This window comes from Enoplosus armatus, chromosome 17 (assembly GCF_043641665.1).
Source record: "Enoplosus armatus isolate fEnoArm2 chromosome 17, fEnoArm2.hap1, whole genome shotgun sequence".
NCBI classification, from domain to species: domain Eukaryota; kingdom Metazoa; phylum Chordata; class Actinopteri; order Centrarchiformes; family Enoplosidae; genus Enoplosus; species Enoplosus armatus.
Genome location: NC_092196.1, coordinates 15,433,144 through 15,454,329, shown reverse-complemented (window position 1 = coordinate 15,454,329; position 21,186 = coordinate 15,433,144). Strand labels below are relative to the sequence as shown.

The 21,186-nt window shown below is 39.3% G+C and overlaps 2 protein-coding genes across 3 annotated transcripts; one reads left to right on the top strand and one right to left on the bottom strand.

Annotated features, from left to right (window-relative positions):
- Positions 1-922: 922 nt before the first annotated feature.
- LOC139300188 (UNC93-like protein MFSD11) lies at positions 923-10,369 on the top strand. The gene is made up of 13 exons (XM_070923200.1): positions 923-1,359; positions 1,929-1,984; positions 2,100-2,207; positions 2,306-2,385; positions 3,194-3,290; positions 4,612-4,670; positions 4,846-4,990; positions 5,904-5,953; positions 7,664-7,729; positions 7,819-7,944; positions 8,034-8,208; positions 8,307-8,442; positions 9,550-10,369. The coding sequence occupies exons 1-13, from the start codon at positions 1,270-1,272 to the stop codon at positions 9,700-9,702; spliced, it is 1,341 nt and encodes a 446-aa protein (XP_070779301.1). The 5' UTR covers positions 923-1,269; the 3' UTR covers positions 9,703-10,369.
- Positions 10,370-12,382: 2,013 nt separating this feature from the next.
- On the bottom strand, positions 12,383-16,775 carry kdm8 (lysine (K)-specific demethylase 8). 2 transcript variants are annotated; one of them, XM_070923636.1, is made up of 7 exons: positions 16,320-16,775; positions 15,161-15,333; positions 14,201-14,337; positions 14,040-14,083; positions 12,858-13,007; positions 12,663-12,755; positions 12,383-12,578 (listed from the first exon to the last, which is right to left on the bottom strand). In XM_070923636.1, exons 1-7 carry the CDS (start codon positions 16,773-16,775, stop codon positions 12,414-12,416), a joined length of 1,218 nt encoding a protein of 405 aa, XP_070779737.1. In that variant the 3' UTR covers positions 12,383-12,413. The 2 variants fall into 2 exon arrangements, with proteins under 2 accessions (XP_070779737.1, XP_070779735.1); XM_070923634.1 differs by having other exon boundaries at positions 14,040-14,090; positions 14,205-14,337.
- Positions 16,776-21,186: the final 4,411 nt, after the last annotated feature.

The following is a 21,186-nucleotide window of genomic DNA, read 5'->3' as shown; positions in this document are numbered from 1 at the left end:
TTACCCTATGTAATTTATGCATACATGATAGTTGGACAACAAACTGGCTACCTCTTTTTGCATATACTTAATTAATTGTATGAATCTGAAAATTGTGCAAGAAAAATGGGACACGTAATCCAAAAAGCATTACCTAATATGCAGGTTGAGCAATTTCTGATGAGTTTCCCCGTTAATGGATCTCTTACCACTTATCTCGTGAAAACAAATTCTGAGAGGGTTTTAACTCTCTTTGACCCTCTACTTTAAAATAAATCCATTTTAGTGTTAATTTGGCATGCTTTTCCTACCTGATCTTTCATGATTCACCATTGTTTTATGGTTCATCATGTTGGATCTGCACGTAGTGATTATGTTACAGGAGAAATAAATGAGATGGGGCAACTACACTTGTGTTCATTTAGCCTTGGTCAGCAGAATTAGTTTATTCATCACATGCATTATAAATCATTTCCTTTATGAAATGTATTTTGTTTTCATATGTTGATTACACATGAAAACAAAATACATTGACACAAATGTGACCACACATTGATGGGTGTCACAATTATAATTATAGTTTTTGACTGGGTTCTGTGAGCTCAGTCATTCAATTTCCTCTAATTGTGAGTCAACCAATGAGACTGAAATACATTTAATAATAAATACACACTTGAAATGACATCAGTGCTTAGTTCCCGTGAGTTATTTGGTCAAAAAGTAAGTGATCTCACCCGTCTTGATTGATGTTTAATTTTGGTTTAAAATTCCACGGTAACACTAAATGCTCAAAAGTCGTCATTGTCAAAGGGCTGTTTTGCTTTTCCTGGGAGAGTGTTCCTCCTGGTCACCTCTGGAAGGCAGCAAAGATAACTGCGTGTAAATGACCGCAAATTGCACAAGAAGAAGAAGACACAGGCGGAGCTGGTGAGGACAACCATGACGAAGAAGTCGAAGAAGAAAAAGGACGACCGTAAAAATTGCTTTTAATTTAAGTCACAAGTTGTCATGCGTACTTAGTATGATAGGAGGGAAGTGCCCTCAAAGCAGTGCCACACTGTTGCTGTGTGTGTCCCATACTCTCCTCAACACCACTGTCTTCCTGCTGTTTGCGCATTAAAGTGTAACTAAACAGTTAGTGAAGTCAACTTTGGAAGAATGGATTTATCCGAGTCTTGATGAATCCGTATGGGAATCTTTTCTTGGTTTGTTGTTCAAATGATTTGACAGCAACACATTATTAGCGGCAATACAAGTCAAATGTTTTGCTAGGACGAGTAAGACAACGCCATGGCAGACAGACGGACTTTCAACGTTGTGATTTTGGGTGTGGGATTTTTGTTCATTTTTACCGCCTTCACCACCTGCGGGAACATTGAAGTAAGTTAACAAACTTTATTACTGAGTTTGTACTCGTCCAAACCAAAACCAGTGTTTCTTCTACTGAAAGTCACATCGCTCTGTTTCCTGCAGAAGACACTGCACAGAGTTGAGATTTATCATTTCTTTTAATGGATGTGACAGATGTCCTGACCCTCAACTCTATATTTCAACAACACACAAAACTACAGCCTCATTTCTGTGGATTTAATATTGTACAATCATTGCATTTTTAGATTTGTATAGCTAATTTGTCCCAAATAATTACTTAAAACCTTCATTCAGAGAATAATAAACCACGAAACGAATGCTTTTCTGAATGCTGCAAGTTTTCGTAAGTACAGTTTGTTATTGAAAACATTTAACCTAAAAAAAAAAAACCCAACCGCAGATGTGTAATGGGCAGCAGGAAACAGAGCTGTATGTCAGGCGCACCTCGTGTTACTAATTTTCGTCAATGATCAGTGAAATTATCAAACCGGATGAATGACTTGAGGACATAATTATGACCCATTTGTCCAGTCTTACTCTGTGCTTCACTGAGCCCCCCCCCCCCATCTTATTTTCAGCAAACTGTGGTGAAAAGCCTGGAGAATGATACTTTCACTGGGAGTGGGTACCACAGGTATGTCTGCGGGGTCACATCCTCCGCTCAGGATGGAGATTTTGCTGTTCATTTTAATAAACAAGTACATTTTAAAGTGGAACTGGACTAATTATTCTCTTTGCCTCCTTTACAGTCTTGGAATCATCTATGGAGTCTTTTCATTCTCCAATTTACTTGCACCAACAGTCGTTGCAGTAATTGGACCAAAAATGACTATGTTTCTGAGTGGCCTACTTTACAGGTAAACGTTGTCATGGCAATAATTACACACAGGATGTTGACAAAGATGCTGAAGCTGAAACATGTTGCTCCTTACTGTTCTACATGCTTTCTGTTTAGTGGGTACATCGCTGTGTTCATCATCCCTTCAACATGGTCCTTTTACCTGACCTCTGTTCTGATAGGCATAGGAGCAGCCAGTAAGTTCCTCTCCCATCGACTTTTACTGTAACGTCAGACATTAAATCGTTTTTATATTTGGTTACAATGACGTTGAAGCTACTACTGTCACTTTTTTAAAATGCATGTTTGCACCTGCGTGCAGATTGTAGTTAAAGTTATAGGTTAAGGTAGTCTGACTCACCGGATGTATTTCAGTTGGTTCTCCTCCCCTTCCCCTATCTGCATGTTAGCGCTTTCCAAGGGTAAGCGCCGCCCAAGACGGTTGTGATTGGTTTAAACAAATACAAACAAGCCAGAGCGTTTTTTTTACCCTATCCCAGAATGATAAAGGGTTGAGCCAGCACATCAACATCAGCAGGATACAGTGTGTTAACAATAGATACTGAGGCACATAAATACTTCAACTTCCTGTTGGTTTTTGCAGCCGATTCATGCTCAGTTTCTGTGTTCAAATCCAAATAGTGTTTAATCATGCATACAGGGATTATCATGACTGGGATGTGTTGGTGTGTATAAACAGTGAATCCCAAATTAGACCTAAAATGGGTTAGGAGCTGTTTCTGTAAATATTGCGCAGCACTTTGAGCTTGCTCATAGATGTCAGTGGAATCACTGGGAAAATGAAGAGAAATGATTTGGGACTGTTTTTAATGCAGCCTGATATCATTGCAATGTGATGAATTTTGATCATGTCCCAGGGCTACTGTGTGGTTAGATGCATTACTTACCAACACAGAAAGACAATTTTTCACTTCATGCAGGCAATTAAATGACTTGTAAATTTTTTTACCCCTCAAATGACGTCTCTTACTCACTTTCCTACAGTGCTCTGGACAGCTCAAGGGCACTTTCTGGTGGAAAACTCAGAGGCTTCCACCATCAACAGGAACACAGGGATGTTCTGGGCTCTCTTACAGTGCAGGTATGCAGCTACTGACACAGTAATGTTAGACAGTCCGTGCAGTGGTAATAGATGCAGCCCCAATATCATTACCTCCATGCATTACCTCATTTACAGTTTCAAAGGTTCATTTAAACCACACTCGGGTTATATGGTATGTGATTCTCTGAAAATGACTCAACTCACTACACTAGTGAATTCAATTTTATTTTTTAAATTTGAGAATCTAAAAATCCTCCTACCAGTTTGCTTTCTAAACCCAAGGTTGCTATTAAATTAACCTGTATTATTTCTTCCCATTATTACATTCAGTGCATAAAACTAAATTCATCACCAGGTTTTTGTTTCTATTTTTGTTTGATGCAACTATTCCAGTTGATCAAAGATGTAAATACACTGCAGCAGCCAAAATACTATCCTGTCTGCATTTTTAGCCTGACAGGATATTACTGTATGCTTTATTTAAAAATATATTCAATAAATCATGTTACAAATTGTCATATCTGTCAGTGAGTCATTAGATTCTCCGCAAAACATAAAAACACCCAAACCTCTGAAAACATAGTTCTGCAGAAGAGAGTTTTGGCCTTTTCATCTCTGGTGTTTGGCCCGCTGCTCCTGCACGCTGGCTCGGACAACTAATTTGTATTTGTTAAAATATGCAAATTGATTTAGTATAATAATTACATTGGCTGTCACCTGCGCCAAAGCTCACAATAGGGCAATGCTAATCTGACTCGGCAGTGGTGATCCCTGCCACAGCAAACTTATGAATCAGTTCTTCACAGCCTGCAGACACACACACACACACACACACACAAACAGAATGCAGTTACTGTTATCTTTTATGAATAACCCTTGTTATCCCTCACTGAGGCTTTGGGACAGACTAATTGCTCATCTGCATTTTTTTAGTTTAGGTGATATGTAGTTAAAGACAGAAATAGATCGCAGCGTTTTTTATAGGACTGCAGCGCTCACCATGAAAGGCAAATAAATAGCTTTAAAAGAAATGAAAGAAGCCTCCTCAGAGGCAGAAATGCAGATTATTGTGTTTGATCCAACCAAAAAATAATCCACAGTGCTTTTTCTGTCTGTCAAACAGGATTCCTCAGATGACATTTCAGATAGCACTGTATGGGCAGTGTTTCATTAATTACACTTTGTCCTAATGGGAGCAATTAAAGTTCAAAAACCATCTTTAAACCTAAAGAGTTTAATGATGCAAAGAAAATAAAAATTCCCAACACTGGAGATACAAAGTGTTCACCCAGCAGCCATGAAATGTTATTTATGCTAATGTCATGCCCGTCTTGATTCACCTGTTCTATCTTCTTTACAGCATGCTGTTTGGCAATCTTTACATTTATTTTGAATGGAATGGAAGAACAGAGATACCAGGTAGGTTTAAACTTGAGTAAGTACGGTCATGACTCAAAATCTAGTATGATGATGAAGGAAAAATATCAAGAGGATTATGTGAGTGATTGGTTATTCTGAATATGCTCTAGCTTAATGTTGTTACTATATATTGCGTATTTTAATTAAGCGGCTTATTTTAATCTTGCTCTCTCAGACAGCAGCAGGAAAAACATTTTTCTGTCCCTGTTGGTCGCCTCCGTCCTCGGGACACTCAGCTTCCTGGTGTTGACAAAGAGCCATCATGAAGAGGAGATGCTCTCTGAAGAGGAAGGGCAGTCGCTGCTCTCAACTCGCATGATGTAAATGAATATCCTTTAGATAATTACAGGTTTTTAACTCTAGTCTCACAAAATCTATATAATATGTAAAAATGGCAGAACCACCTTGAAAAAGCACACAGAGGGTACAAACCTCCAGTGATGAATAAAAAGTGAAATAGTCGACTGTGTTTTATGCTACATATACAAATAAAAGTTAATTTACCTTTCATCCAGTTGACCATATTACGCTATAACCAGACCACCTCTGAAATTATTATTTCCTCAAATAACCCACCTTGAATTTTGCAAAGGTTTTCAAAGAGACTTAGCGCTGCAGTTCTGCAGGAGATTTAAAACGCTCTTGTCCTTCGCAAATGACCAGATAACTGCAATTCTAACGGAGTCAGTATATAAGTAGTAAGTATAGCTGGCAACAAGATCCATTGAAAGTCATGAAAAAGTACAAGGCCAGAAAAGGCCCAGGTGCGAGGATATGTACAGGAGATTTTAACACTAACAAAATCAGCTCATGATGAGACTGAAATTAGTAGATCATATAGAAATCTGGTTTTGCATCAAACTTATTCTCTTAGCTTGTTTCTGTCTTGTGGCAGCAGATTGTGTTTACAAACTCTTTTGGGTACCTCCTAGATGCAGGTATTTGATCCTTGCTTATTGGCTGAGTTTGTGTGTGTGCATGATTCCAACAGCGTAACAAGGAATCCTATAGGGAGCCATCACTCACTGTGAAAAACACTTTTTCTGCAGTGTGTTGGGATTTTCAGGAATCCTTGTGATCTTTCTGCAGCCAAAGTCTTTTTGATTTGTAAATTTCTTCACCTGTTCTTCCCCTGAAGGACGTTATATCGTTTTTTTTTGTGTGTGCAGTTTATTTCTATTGATACTTTTCAGCTTTGTAGAAGTTGAAATTAAGTTCCTTTCTGTTGTTTAGGTATAAGCACAGAGCGAACACCGCCATGCAGGATGCCAAGTCAGAATTCAGTAAGTTTTATGGAATACCAGACTAGAGTGTAAATCACCTGTTTTGTTAAGGTAATACTTGGGATTTACTCATTTTCACTTTGCATCAGCATGCATGAACTGTATTCATTATGTTTCCTTATATACACACACACACACACACACATACATATATATATATATATATATATATATATATATATATATATATATACACACACACACACAACTACATTCTGGTTCTAGACAGGATTTTACTATGTATCGTGTTCACAAAGGAAAATCTGACTAATTGAAGTATACTATAACCAGACAGTGTGCATACTAAATACGATTGATGTTTGAGTGTGCTGTTGATGCACATTATTCTCCCATAACAATGCACAAAGGACATTGAGGAGCTGCTCACAGCTGGGAAATTTTTGAATAAATTGTGGGTGCTGGGGAGACAACTGCAGAAAAACAAAAACAAATTGTAAAATTCTAGAAAAAAAGATTTTGATTTGTGAAGTTAATCTGGCAGTGACTAGTCACAGTTTGAGTTGCACGTATCATTTCCTTTTAGTATAAAATGGTAAGTGTGTTGACTTCCTTGTATACTGATAAAACAATATACCATGACGATTAGCATGTAGCACATAGGTATAGAATTAGTATGGATTTGGGGGACAGTTTAAGAGTCTCCAGCTATTCTAGTGGCTCGTAGCATGTTAGCACAGTTAGCACAAGGTACAGCTGAGGATGATGGGAATGCCATCAGTTTTGGAGGTAGTCAGTCATGAACCGATGATTGGCCAAACTGAAATTCTGGATGGAAAGTCGGGATCACCAGTTACTTGACTTCATCCTGAGGGAAACGTGAATGCGTGCACCAAAGCAGCTGTTGAATCCATGAATACACTAGCATGGCTAAAAATGCACATGCCGTGGAAGTGATACTGCGTTTTTTCCTTGCAGTGTGAATTTGTGTGAGATACAGATGTTTCACAGTTGAAAGGCACTTAAGACTGCACAGAAATGTGTGTTATTTTCCTTTTCTCTCTCAGTTATTTGGCATACTGCAGGGTAACCTCTAGTTCTCCACACTTCACTGCTCTTAGTCTGAAACTAGCAGGCAGTCACAGGCAGTTTTGTTTTTCTCCCAAGTGAAAATACCTTTCATGTGGATAAAAATCTTCTAGCATTACAACAGAGTACACAAAAAACTGCCTGTGCAAGACTTTTATTTCAGATTATATCTCTGTTTGTCAACAGGAAACTATGCTGCACTTGCTCCCGCCTTCAGTGCAGCCTGAAGTTGTTTGGATGATCAGATTGCTCTTTGTCTTCCGTGTATTTTGTGTGCATGTAGACTTGTGTAAACCTGCCTTAAAGGTATCAGGTTTATCGAAGATGCACACTGGTTTATGTCAAGAAAGGGCATCCAGGAATATATAAACAAACCTAGTGGGATTCTTCTTTTAAAATCTGAATTTCCCGAACCGCCTGGGGAGAATTCTCTCTTGGGTGTTTTTCCACCTGCATTTAAATGTGGCTTTTTGGCTTATTGAGACAGATTATTTTCCCATCTTCCACCTGCATTGAACTTTGATTGTCAGAGGGTAATGGGGCCTTAACGTCTGCATTTTTATCTGAGCTCCATCCAGCTGTAAAAAAGGTATCCAAGTGTTAGAATTATAATATGTATATATTAGCAATTCAAATCTGTGTATTGTGTGCACTCCTGTTCAGAAACCATCCTGCAGCTTCTGAAGGCTAAAACTATACTGCTCCTGAGTCCCTGCATGGCATACAGCGGTAAGTCGAGTGGAGAATGCATTAATGTAATGAGTATCTTAACCCCCAGTAAAGGCTTGCAGCTACAGCGTGTCCCCCTTGTTCTCCAGGCCTGGAGCTATCTTTCTACAGTGGAGTGTATGGGACGTGCATTGGAGCAACTGCGCAGTTTGGAGCAGCAGCTAAAGGCTTGATTGGGATCTCTGGGATTGTGTTAGGCATTGGAGAAATTGTGGGTAAGTCTACATTCCTCTATCAGAGCGTGTTTAGGTGATTTGAAGTCACTGGAGGTCAATGAATTCATAAAGGTGTTCTTTCTCATCAGGTGGAGGCTTGTTTGGGTTGTTGTGTAAGAACAATCGCTTCAGACGGACCTCTGTGGTGTTTCTGGGAATGGTTGTGCATTTTGTTGCTTTCTATTTGATTTTCCTCAACATCCCAGATGATGCCTCTGTTGTCTTTAATACCAACACCCAAAAGAAGCCATATCTAACTCCCAGGTAATTCATTTCTCTAACAATTTAACAGTAAGGAACATGGAGAAAGCCAGTCAGGATTCTGTTTTGTGTTTTAATAAGAACTACATTTTCTCTCTCAGTGTATCCATTGCCCTGCTGTGCAGCTTCTTGCTTGGACTTGGGGACAGTTGTTTCAACACACAGCTCTACAGCATATTAGGCCGTGTTTACGCTGAACAAAGCTCGCCTGCTTTTGCCATCTTCAAATTCATCCAGGTAATCCCGAGTTGCCAATTCTCAGACATTGTTAGCAGAGCTGAGCAAAGCTGGGTTAAAATGTTGTCTCGTCAAGTATAAAATAAATTCACCTGAAGCCCCATTAAAAAGGAAAAGAACAAGACCCACACACGCCTCTTAATCTCCCCTTTACTTTGCTGCAAAATTGGTCTCTAACAAGAAACAAATCCTAGAAATTGTGTTATTTTTAAGTTCAACTGAAATTAAATTTAAGTTTATATTTTTTACTACAGCATACATAAATAAATCACTTGTCCTGTGTTCTCCTTTTCTGAAAAATCAGAAACAAAAAGGGAGATTTATATTTTATATTTTTGTGTGTTTGCATTCATTCGATGGAATATTGTTCTGGTTGATAGAGCCAATCAAATCATGCATAAATCATATGTAGGGCAGACGGTCACACCGAGCCAGACAACAGCCTTTGAACATTACATGTTCGACATGTTCGACATGTTCCAGGCAGAAAGTCAGCATCCTCACCTGCTGATGATCAATGTAGAAGACAACTAGCGTGACTTACTGGAGTATAAACTTCTTCCGTCATTTCTTAAACTCTAATATTGTAGCATCTGAATCCCACAAGGTGAATGTTTTAATCCTGAACAAGTATTTTTCTAACGGAACCTGTAACCCCACAAAATAATGCCATTAGATAGCTATTGTAAGATGTAAATTAACATACTAATGCCTGCAGCTTATGTTTACTCTAAAAATTCCTTAACACTTTTGTGTTGTGTTTTTGGTTTTGTAAGGGTGAGGGAAAAATACTCCACCCTCCAAACTCTTTATAAATGGAGTATTGCTCTTACTACAGCCCCATGAACACCGCTTACAGAACACAACATACAGAGTCCGCCAAAGCTCGACAGACCTGCGTGCCCGGTAACGGTTGCTAAGCTATCATTGGATGATCGCTGTATGAGGGAAGGGTTTAGCGAAAGGCCACAAAAGTAAAATGTACCCATGGGATCTGTTAGTTTGATAAAGCAACGGTAGATTATAAAATGTACTTCCCACAGTCCAGGGATTAGCCTGTGTTGGACTAACTTTATCTTTTCAGTCAAATCTATGATTCTTTTTCAGTCTGTTTTTGCAGCAGTGGCGTTCTTCTACAGCGGTTACCTCCTGTTGATGTGGCAGCTCCTGCTGATGGTCCTCCTGGGCTTCACTGGAACACTCTGCTTCTTCGTGGTGGAGAGGATGCAGAACTTCTCTGTAGATTTGCAGGAATATTAGAAAGAAGACATTTCTGTATGATTGTTTGGTGGGAGGAACTGAGGCCATGAGAAAAACAATCCTGTATCTTTTATTTCATGGGGGGGGGGGATTTTAAAATCTCTTTCAAGTATAATGCACTGAAGGTCACATACATTTGGATAACACACTCAAAATTGTTGCCGCAACTGAAACCGAGTTTAAGAAAACGTCTGAAGAGCATTATCTTCAGATGGATGTTTATCCATCAGCCTGGATTGAACCTTTCACACCTTCAGTTCTAATTACCCGACAATACACAGCATCCTCGTCAATCATTAACATTATTTTTCTACTGCACTTGGTCTTACTGTGGGGTTTTAAAAAGAACCACTCACCTTTTTCCTGCGTATCTGCATTGCTTCCAGCTCAGGTTTCTTATTAAAGACAAATGTCATATTATTTTATGCATCTTAAACTGTTACTTTATAATTTTTAAAGCTGTTCATAGCTTGTCATAATGACTGAAGGTTTGATCAAATTAGATGAGAGAAAAGAGGAAATAATGCAATATTGTTTGTGTCATGTTTCAGAAAAATGTTGACTGACTAATGCCTGACAATCATTGTTCTTGACTTTTTTTGTAAATTTTGCATGTTGTCAGTGTTTTTTGTGGATCTTCCGATGAATAAAATTTTTATGCATTTTGCATTTTTAGTATTTACTGTATTTATTTTGTAATAAACAGGTAGTTCAGATGGTGTAGATGTAAAACAGTCAGGGCCACAGAAAACAAGTTCAATCTGTAGATAAATATTAATGAGAAATGTTTACTGAGGTCATGCTTGTTGATGAAGTTGCGTTATGACCTGTAAATTAGACAAATTGAATTTTATGTTCCTTGACTGAACTGAGTTACAGAACGGCTTATTTTTCAGCCTGCAGCTTCAGCACCATTTTGGCCACAGTACTTTGACAATGTGGCACTCCCAGAGCAGGGCCCTGTTCGAAGAAGCCGGTTTAATTCATTATCTGGAAAACTTTACTAAGAAACACCAGGAACTGATCTTTTTTCCATCAGTCTGTTTCACATTGAAGTGGATTGTTGGTTTTATTCACCATAACATAGCGAATGGACATCCAATAGTCACTTTATTGTATCACTTGACAAGATAAATCTACTGGATTTAATCCTGATTTGCCAGATTTATTTGAAAATCCATGCGGCCATTAATCAAAAGCGGAGCAGGAGGAGAGGGTCGAGGTGGAAGAGAAAGGGTTATAGGCCCAGAGGTCCCACATTACTGCACTGGTAATTGGGTATTGATTAAATTATAATGAGAGTAAGCAGTTTTGTGAGATCTTAAGTCAATTGTGCCACTTACTTGACAACAACAAAGCACTGATGGGCTAAGTGAAGTATACAGCTTTTACTCACAGAATTAAATTCAGGGAGAGTTCATATTAATGGCTTCAAGAGATAACCTTGTAAGGAAAGTAACCAGGTTTGGATAAGTCTATTACCTGGCATGTCTAATGCATCAGCTATTAGTTATTCCACAATGTTTCTCCAATAAAAATCATAATAAAAAAGAAATAAAAACATTATCTGCAGCACTGTCAAGATAAGTAAAACTTAACTGTTCATCATCAAACCGTTACACGTTTTACATTTGCAGCAAATTGAGCTTGTTTTAGCCATTTCCTCATGTTTTAGACTGTCATTTCTTTGTTCATAACCAAAACTCTCACTCATCTTTTCAGAACTGCACGTTTAATTAAAATTTCTTGAGCTGTTTTGTTTATTAAAACAATTTCCACGCAACTCTTCACCTTCTCCTCAGAAGTATTCTGCCTTGTGCAGCCTTGATTTCCCAGAACGCTACTTTAGCTGACTGCGAATTTGGTTTAAAAGCAGATCAAATGTGTACATCAGTGCTGATCTACTTCATTTTGTCACATCCTCACACACTTCATGGCTCTAATTAGAGGGCTTGATTGAAATGGACCTACGGGATACACGACTGGGGCTTGTCAGAGGTCTGAAATCTGAAATGAAGCGCAGCTCTTTTTGTAGTCTGGTGTTGTGTTTTTGGTGCTCGACAAGAGTTGTACTGTCAGGGTACTTAACCAATGAGACAGTTTTAATTTCAAAGTCTGTCTCTGCCCAGGGGATTAATTCATTTAATTTATTAATTTTCATCTGTGACCTGCTTGATTGCCTCAGACTGTCAGTTTAACCAGAGACCCGTGTTTATTACCACGTTTTTGTACCTGTAACTCACTCGGTTATTAAATTTGAAGACTTGCCTCATTTCCATGAATTATGGAAATCACACATCTGAGGATATTTGTAGGAATAAGGTTGAGAACACAATTAAATAAGCCAATTTGAAAAGAGAAACATATCCTATCAAATTAGATGGCTAACAACCCTCTGTAAATTATATGCAGGATGAAATGAGCACAAACAGTCTTAACTGCTAATTTGGGTTTTTTTTTTACTCCTGCTGGTAGCTTTCCACACAATAAATGTTGTTGCAATCATCATCAGCACAATTAAACTAATCATTCAGCAGTGTGTGTTCACTGTTCATGGATCAAAGGTTTGTGTGATCAGTGGTTGTGCTGTTTATGAGAATTAGCTTCGCATTAGTTAAAAACTCCAGATTGATTTCCCTCCACAGCAGCAGAAAACAAGCTAAACTCAAATTTTACTCTACAAAAATATATTTTTTATTATACGTTTACATTCACGACCACCAGAAGCTGACAGAGAAGCTGAGTTCTAAGGATCTGACGTAATGCCAGTGTCGGACGGGGATGAACAGCACGTCTCCAGGCTTTAACACACATTCGAGATACGGAGCATTGGCAAACTCCGGGAAGCGCTCTGTGTCTGGATTCTCCACCTCCACCTGCATGGAAGGAGTCAGAAATTGGAAATACTGCATATATTTGCAGCCTCAACATGTATTATCTCTATGGACTGTCAATCCCACCTGACTGGTATTGTGAAGGAGCTGTGATTGATGAGGGTACAGCTTGTGTGTGTCCTCTGGGGAGTATAGGCGAATGTATTTGCTTCCGACCACCTGATGTATATACGGGGGAAATCCCATGTGGTAAACAAACTGCGATCACGTGACAGATCTTTGACACTAACTGGATTCATAAAGCAGCATTGTTATCGTCACCTGAGCCAGAAAGTTTTGCTGTGGGTCTTGGTGAAGAGGAGACACTGTACCTCCGGGCCCAAACCACGCGTTCACAGTGATATCGTCTTCGTCTCCTTCACCAAGGCAGCAATAATCAGGGAGGCGGATGTCTTCCTTCAGCTCTGGTATCTAAGGCGACATCAGACAAACAGAATCCCACCAATAATCCATTTTCTTTTCTTTTTACTCTGAATCTGTTCGTGGTATTTTAAGGATTTTTAGCCACGCTAAAAAAGCTGGTTGGTCTGTCAGTCAGTCCACCACTTTGGTCCAGACTGAAATATCTCAACAACTATCATGACAACTATCACTATCTTGGATGGACTATCATGAACTTTGGTGCAGATATTCATGTTCTTTTCAACATTTATTTATTGGATGTTTTTAGTCATCCAATCAAAAGTTTAAGTTATGTATGCTGAATGCTGTCCTGTTCGTAATGCGATTTTCCTCACAACTTCTACTGTAATGGCAATTAGTGACGTAACTCTCCGCCTTTTTCTGATTCCTCAGTTTATGTGCAGATTCAATACCTGTGCTCTGTTTCCCCCAGTTTTAAAATCTGTACTGTGTGGAACTCATTTTTATCCAAGGTAACATGACCCAGACACCAACATTTAGCTTTCAAATGATTCAGTTCATAACAACTTCTATGCACATAATATCCCTTTTGGTCAGTTATTTTGATTAACAGAAAGAAATTAAATAACTATTCATGAGAAAAGACCACAAATTGCAATCAACATGAGTTCATTTTCTAAAGTAAAACATCATATTTGTCTCTTTCAGGTAATAATATGACATTGTAAAGTCAGTCCTAAAATCATATAAATAAACAGCTGATTACAGGTGATTCCTGAAGGATCACGATGTAGTGTGAAAAATGAGGATGAGTGATGACTCCTCGTTTGGCCTCATTCTGATCTATCAAACAGCCCAAAACAGCCAACATTTAGCTTGACAAGGTGCCCTTTTTGTAAAGTTCAATCCAGACAATGTATTGACTTGTATGGTAAAATTAGGCCTAAAAAGTCAATACTGTTCAAGGCAATGTGGTGTGAGGATGAAAGCTGCGAAAAAGGAGAATTATTTTCTTCATGGTGCCGAAAAATATAAGCCGAATAATCAATTAGTAAACTGACAATATATACAGTGCCACACCTGATCAAAAAGCTGGTGCTGAGCGAGATAACCCAAACCTTTCACTCCATCCTGGATGATTTTGATCCGCAGAGAAAATAAAAATAAAAACACAGTGTTAGAAATCACATGGAGGTGTTTAACCTTTGTTCATGTTAACAATGCAGGAGCAAGACTTTTACTTACTTTATTTAAAATGTATCGATCAATGAATTCATTGACCGTGAGCAGTGTTTGTGACCATTCCTCGTCTGTGTACCTGGAGCCCACCTCAACAGGAACAGTCCGAACACCAGCGACAGACCTCAAGTATTCTATGCTTTGCGGGAGTGAGAAAATGAATGAATTAAACATTAGCGTAATACTACAGCATAATTCACAGAACAAATATATAAAACATCTAGCACTGCTCAAAAATATGTCGTGTGTGCACTTCTGGATGTCCTCCTCCACCATCAGAGCTGAGAGTCAGATGCCAGGAGCTGCATGTCAGATGTCAGAGTGAATAGTCAGCTGTCAGGAGTCAGCAGTGAGAGGGAGGACAGTGAAGGATATTCTTGAATGGAGAGGCAGTTTTATCAGACTCTGGTGTCAGACATTAGAGTCAGGAGTCAGGGATGTTGTGACAAGTAAACCAACCTAAAGTGAGTTTTTGTTGCTTCCACATACCCACATACAAAGGCAATTAAGTCTGAAACTTACACTATACGTCACAGTGCCTGGTATCAACTGATAGAAATTGCATGTTACATCATGCAGGTTTTCTGGAAAAGTCCACTCGGCAGGCTGAAGTGTAAATCAGTCTGATTACACGGCTGAACTGAACATAAGTAGGTTTGTAGTGTTTCACCATGATGGAGGACTACTGATGTAAATGCTAATACTAATAACATGAAGCCCGTGCTTGTAGACAGAAGTGTTTTTTAAATGAAAATGTACTTTAAGTCCTTGTGACTGTGATTTTACCTAATCCATAAGAGAGGTTGACTGAATGAGTTTAACATACTAATAATGATAAATGGGTTCATAATATGGATTGTCACCTGGACAAAAGAAATGCAGAACGATGCTGATGGATGATACCAGGCCATATTATGCAAACAGCACTTCATTTAACAAGAACACACACATAAAAAAACTACCTCCAGGGGTGTTCGCTGAGGGCGGGCCAGTGGTCGATGATCCCTTCGAGAATCACTGGTTTGAGGGGGAGCAGGTAGTTTGAGTTGAAGCTCTCCAGTGACGGACATCGGATCCTGGGAACTGCCAGCTCTTCTTTGATCACAGGAACATGTGGGCACTCGATCTTTATTCTCTGTTAATGATGCCAAAACAGCAAGGCTTTGTCAGCTCTTTGACTCAATTCTAAAAGTAAAAGCTTTAAGGGGAAAATAACTGAAGACAAACTGTGAGTGTCTGTGCTCTTATTTCTCTATAATAGAGCTGAAATGATGAGTCAGTTGTCAGAAAAAATAGTAGGCAACTATTTTGATAATCAATGAATTGTCATTTTTTAAGTCACTAAAATGCCACAAATTACAGCCTCTCAATCGGATGTGCTGATTTTCTGTTGGTGGAACAAAACATTAATTTGTGATTTCTCACTACTTTCTGACATTTAATTGACCAATTAATTGAATAGCCGAGAAAATAAACGGCAGATTAAGAGATAATGATAACAGTGGTAAGTTGCAGCCCCGCTGTAGAGCGCAGTTAGACATGGACAGTTATGGTGTTTTAATATATCAAAGCCTTTTTTTAAGTTTGAGTTTTTTAAAGGCAAAAAGAAAAAAAAAAAGCTGCTAACCAAACAAAGTGATCTGACATTTCAGTGTCTGTTGATGGAGTGCAAAAAGATGAAGGGCAACAAAAGGAAATATTTCTCTAACACTTCTGAAAGGCTTCTCCTCATCACTCACTGTTTGTCACAAACTTTGAATCCTCGAGAAAAGAACCCTTTCTTTGCTGCACCACATAAAACTGCTCCTGTAAAACTATGAGAAAACTACCTTTCTATGTTGTTTTCCATGAATAAGTGAGCATACCATTGAAGTTAGGCAAAGGTGCACTTTTAATGTAACCAGCAGTACACATCTTGTTTTATGGTAATGATGACTGATGATTTCCTTCTTTCTGTTTTCGTAACTTAGATAATAAATGTGTTAGCAATTAATTTTAAGCCTCAAGAATTCTAAGAAATCAATGTTTAAAAAGTTGCATTAAACTTGTAATAACTTCTGACAAACTAAAGTGACAAAGTCACATACAATAATGTGTGTTTTAAATAAAAATACCTCTGACCTTGACCTCAGCATGTTCGCTTTCATCTTCTTCTTTAGTGGATTTCCTGACTTCATCCTGCAGAATCCGAACAATAACCTGAAGTATGTTATCCATGATGGCTGCACCCATGAGCAAACCCATGTCACATGTCCTTACAGCCTGCACGACCTCGTCTGCGGACGGACCTCCACGGCACAGAGAGGCCACTTTGAACAGGCAACCGTAAGAATAAACACGTCTCCATTCTTTGTCCACATGGCGCCATGTTCCCGTGTTGAGTTTCTCCCATGAAAGATCCAAAATGATCTGAGCATTAAGCATTCGGCTGGCACTCGTAGTGTCTCTGTACAGCTGCTGCCTGGACCGTTTCAGCATTTCCACCACACTTGACTCTACTTTGTCACTGAACTCCAGGTGAAACTGTTCCTCATTAAGAGGCAGGACAGCAGAGATCTTTGACCACAGCGTAGCCATTGATGAGAAGGTCTTTATTTATGCTGTGGGACAGACGGTGAAGGTGAGTTAGGACAGCACTTGTTCAGACTGAATCTCTAATGATGATACACTTCTAATTTTAAGCTGAATTCACATGTGCACTGTTTGGAGATTTCAACATTTCACTGTGATTTTTGGAGGCAAAGGTTGTCATTTAATCACTTGTTCTGTGCTCAGCTGGTCATGGCTCCACCGATGTCACAATTTGCTAAAACTGCCCGCCATCGTTACACACATACACAGAATACACACATACTCTTTGCCGCAGTGAAACAGATGTATGCATCTAATTTCCTAACTGGCAACCACAAAACGCAGGTGAGGACATCGTGAGCCAGAACTGCGAGTGTGACACGGTCACAATGACGAAACTCTGTCACATGGTGTCTGAAACCGCCAACTCTGCCTCCGTGTGACTCCGTCCATGTTTGGATGCTCCGGTTAGCTGGGGACGATGCCAAAGTACGAGGCAGCCAACTCTGAGCACCTGAATCATTTGAGTACAGAAAGGCAGCCTTGTGAACTTTGAGGCTGACTGACCAGAACCAAACTCAATGGTTGCATTTAATATGCCACATGCCTGAGGTAATCACCAGTGTCAGGGCAGTGATGAGCCTGCAGAGCACGCCAACGGGACTCTTCTCTGTGTGATACACTGTCACATCAGCCGAAACATCAGTGCAACCTTTGACATTTTGCAAAAACAACAAAACAAGCAGAAAATCCAATTATTTAGGATGTTTGGGGAATTACGGTCATACTGTCAAATTTTATTATTGAAGTCATTAAGGAGGATGGGCAGAGTGAAAGTGCACCCCATCTATTTTCTACTTCAGTTGTAGGAGGAAGATAATGATTAAATTATTAAAAAAAAACTCGGAAATTGGACTCCAGCGCCATTTTTAGATAACCCTGTATCCACTCTATGCCCATGTTGATCCCACAATCACAATCAAAAACAAAGAGATTCACTGAAGGACATGATGTCTGCTGCGAGGCTGGATCATAACTTTAACTAACAGGTATATTTAAACACCCAAATGCAAGGTAATTATAAAACATGTATTGTAATATGTATGTAATATGTAATATCCGTAAACACAGAATTAATGGGCACAATTTAATTAAATTTCTCTTCACTTTTTGTGAATTATCGTCAGACTCCTGGTAAAGCGTATTCGCAGATGACAACAACGACAGCGCTAATATATTACACATCATGAGGGACATTTTGAACACGGCACAAAGAAAAAGCTCTTTTACAAACAGCTAAGAAATATGAATTGCCTTTGCTACATTTAATGTGACACGTAATAAAATCTGCTAAATAAAGTGTCAAGTGTAACATTTGCAGCTAACCGACACATTTTAAACGCTGCTAGATAAACCGGACAGAGCACGTTATATTTAACCGTTATAACGACATTTACACCGTTAATCCAATAATATCAGTAAAGCAGGAGACTGTAACGTTACCGAAGCTGCAACAACTCCAGCCACAACTTTACTGCCTGTGCGACAATAAAAACATACCGGAAGGGAACTCTGACATCGCAAAACATTGGTTCCACGTTAAGTTCAAGGTGTCCAAAACAGAGTAAAAAGCTTCCAAAAAATAGTGTTAAAATACGTGAACTCACCGTTATAACAAATGAAGCAATTTCAATTCGATGTCGATGTTTTATGTTTGATTTATTTTTATAGCACAAACTGATCTGCATTCACTCTGTGCTCCTGTAGAGGGTAGTAACATCTGCACGTCCTCTACGCTGTACAATGCAGTATCAGACACAGTATACAATAAATGGATGACATCTTGTTATGTGATCGGACTGGAGACCCACCACCTCAACACACACACTGTACACACACCTGTTTGTCGTACCTTGCCAGTATCCTACTGTGCATACACCCTCCTACATTCTGCTCCTACACATCTCCCATCTGTCCACAACCTCTCAGCACAAAAATCTGTCTCTCTTTCTTTTTTAGATTGCCAACCAACTGTAGTAAAGATCACTCATTTAAAATAAAACAGTGCTCCTGTGACAGCACAGTCTGATTTACATACACATAAAGACACTGAATAAATAATAAATGTGTCTCAACAGGTGAACAACATTCAGTCATTATGTGGCATTGAGACATCATAATAAATGATAGCACAACTGTAACACAACCCCCCCCCCTCCCCTCCCCCTCTCTCTTTTCATTGCACCTGCTACTCTGAATGTTTTATGTAAATACAGATATTCCTAGAAGGCTGATTGATATGTATCTGCTCACACGGAGCTAAAACAATAATTGGGTTTGTCTTTTTGATGTCACACAGAGATATTTGAGTTTTTCGTATTCAGTTGCTTTTTTTGAGGGGGAAACCTGAACAAACATGATAGGAAACCTTCGGCAAGGAAGTCTAGAATCTATAAACACACGGCACTATTATCAAATGTCAAACACTCTATGAAATTCAAATAATCTCAGTGCAAACTATGGAGCTGGTCCTGTATGTAAAGCAGACAGAAACAAGAGAGAGACAGCCTGCCTTTCCAGGAATCACAGGGGATTTTAAAATATTTCATGCATTTCTGTTCATTCTCACTGTGTAAACAGCAGAATTCTCGAGGCTCGATCTATTGTTCACTTACTCTCACGGAGGTGAGAAATTACTGTAGAGGCCAAAACTGCAGTGTGTTGTTTTTTCTTTTTTAAGCTGTTGCTATTGCTTTTGGAATAAAGGGACAACAATGAATTGAATATAAAAGAATAAAGTAAAGGAGAGCAGACAAAACCTTCAGAATATTTAATAAACTGAAGGTTTGACCTGCACAAGATACTGAATTAAGGATAAATAATTGCGTGTAATAATAATTCCAATAACATTTTGGGCCAAAAAACTTCTATGCTAACCTGTTTAAACATAAGATACAGGGACCTGGCCTCAGCTGGTCAAACATACTGTGTTCATTATTGTATGGGACGCTGTGGGAGACAAACCTCGCACCATAGTATGAACGCTGTGTTTGTGTACCTCTGCTTGTGTGAGCGGTGGGGGTGGTCCCAGCAGGAGGGGCCGATGTATTATTCAGATGTGTCTGACTCTGTGGTTGTAAGACGTTGTGGGGCTACACCGAAGGTCAGAGGCCCAGCAATGTTATTCCTCCCTGTGCTGTCAGCGCTGACTTCATGCGCAGGTCGTCCTCCCAAATCTCCATCGGCAGGGGTCAGTGACCTTTCCCCGCTTTACGTGGAAGTCAGTTCCTCCCAGGGCCTCGTTAGCTGGTGTCACTCTGAAGATATTGAAAGATTTCATTCTAAATGTAAGATTTTTTACACGAGAATTAATTCTTAGCAATTTAAAACTCTCATCATTCACACTACTTTGTAAATCAAATAATTTTTTGGAGCCAACAGGAAATGAAAAACTTGTTTTCTAAACACATTCAATAGAGCTGAAAAAATAATCCCATCACAAAGTCCATTCTTTAACTGTTCAGGAGCTTTCAGTCGTATGACACAATCTTCCTCAGCAGATGGAGTTGCCTGAGTTTCTGAGGAAGATTGTGTGATATGATTGAAAGCTCCAGGACAGCTCCTGAATGGACCTTGTGGTTAGATTGTTTTGTCAACTGCTGTTTTCAAGGTCAAGAATAAACTTTCAATCACAGCACTCTGACTCTTTTCTCCCTGAAAAACATGTTTTGATACTTAAATGAAACGGAAAGGGACAGTTTATATGTTGATATTCACTGTAACCATCAGTGCTACGTGCAAGGTTTGTCTTTGTGAACTGATTGTGTTTTGTAAAAGTTCTCTCAAAGCAAATTTGATTTGCTTTGAAGTAAACAGTTTCAATTTTATGCCTCTTTCTAGATATGTTATTTGGAATCTCCACTGTGCCTGAGTTTGTGCAGTAAACAATTAATTTGGATTGTATCATCATGATTCCCTTTGAACCTGCAGTGCTGTAACAAAGACTCTCAGCAGCAGCAGCAGCAGTTCAGGGTTTGCCAGCAGCCAAACAGGGCGGCAGGGCGGCATGGACCGTGACTGTCAGCAGCATATTCCCAGAGGCCTGCGAGGGCTGAACCACCGGGACACCACAGGAGGGATGTAATCACCGCCATTACGCTCCAGGTGCTGCTGAAATAAAAGATGGAAACAAGCCTCCGGTGGTGTTGCCATGGATCAGAATCCAATTAAACACTGTTTAGCTCGACACAAACTGCCAGTCGTAGCCTGTTGACTCATGAAATTAATGTATTGTCGTGGCACAAAGAAACTGTTGCAACAGAGAGTGCAGCACGACCCGAGGCAGGACCCATTCAATCCGCTGCAGCTTAATTCTGGTGTGTGATGTAGATTTCATTAGGCAATTGAAGTGTCAGAG

What these genes read in the sequence shown, in the direction of transcription:
- LOC139300188 (XM_070923200.1), top strand. Translation starts at nt 1,270, where the DNA reads ATGGCAGACAGACGGACTTTCAACGTTGTGATTTTGGGTGTGGGATTT. An exon ending in GATAGGCATAGGAGCAGCCA is followed by an intron (nt 2,386 to 3,193) that starts GTAAGTTCCTCT and finishes ACTTTCCTACAG; the next exon opens with TGCTCTGGACAGCTCAAGGG. An exon ending in TCCCTGCATGGCATACAGCG is followed by an intron (nt 7,730 to 7,818) that starts GTAAGTCGAGTG and finishes CTTGTTCTCCAG; the next exon opens with GCCTGGAGCTATCTTTCTAC.
- kdm8 (XM_070923634.1), bottom strand. Translation starts at nt 16,775, where the DNA reads ATGGCTACGCTGTGGTCAAAGATCTCTGCTGTCCTGCCTCTTAATGAG. An exon ending in CTCAGCGAACACCCCTGGAG is followed by an intron (nt 14,338 to 15,160) that starts GTAGTTTTTTTA and finishes ACTCCCGCAAAG; the next exon opens with CATAGAATACTTGAGGTCTG. An exon ending in AGCAAAACTTTCTGGCTCAG is followed by an intron (nt 12,756 to 12,857) that starts GTGACGATAACA and finishes TATATACATCAG; the next exon opens with GTGGTCGGAAGCAAATACAT.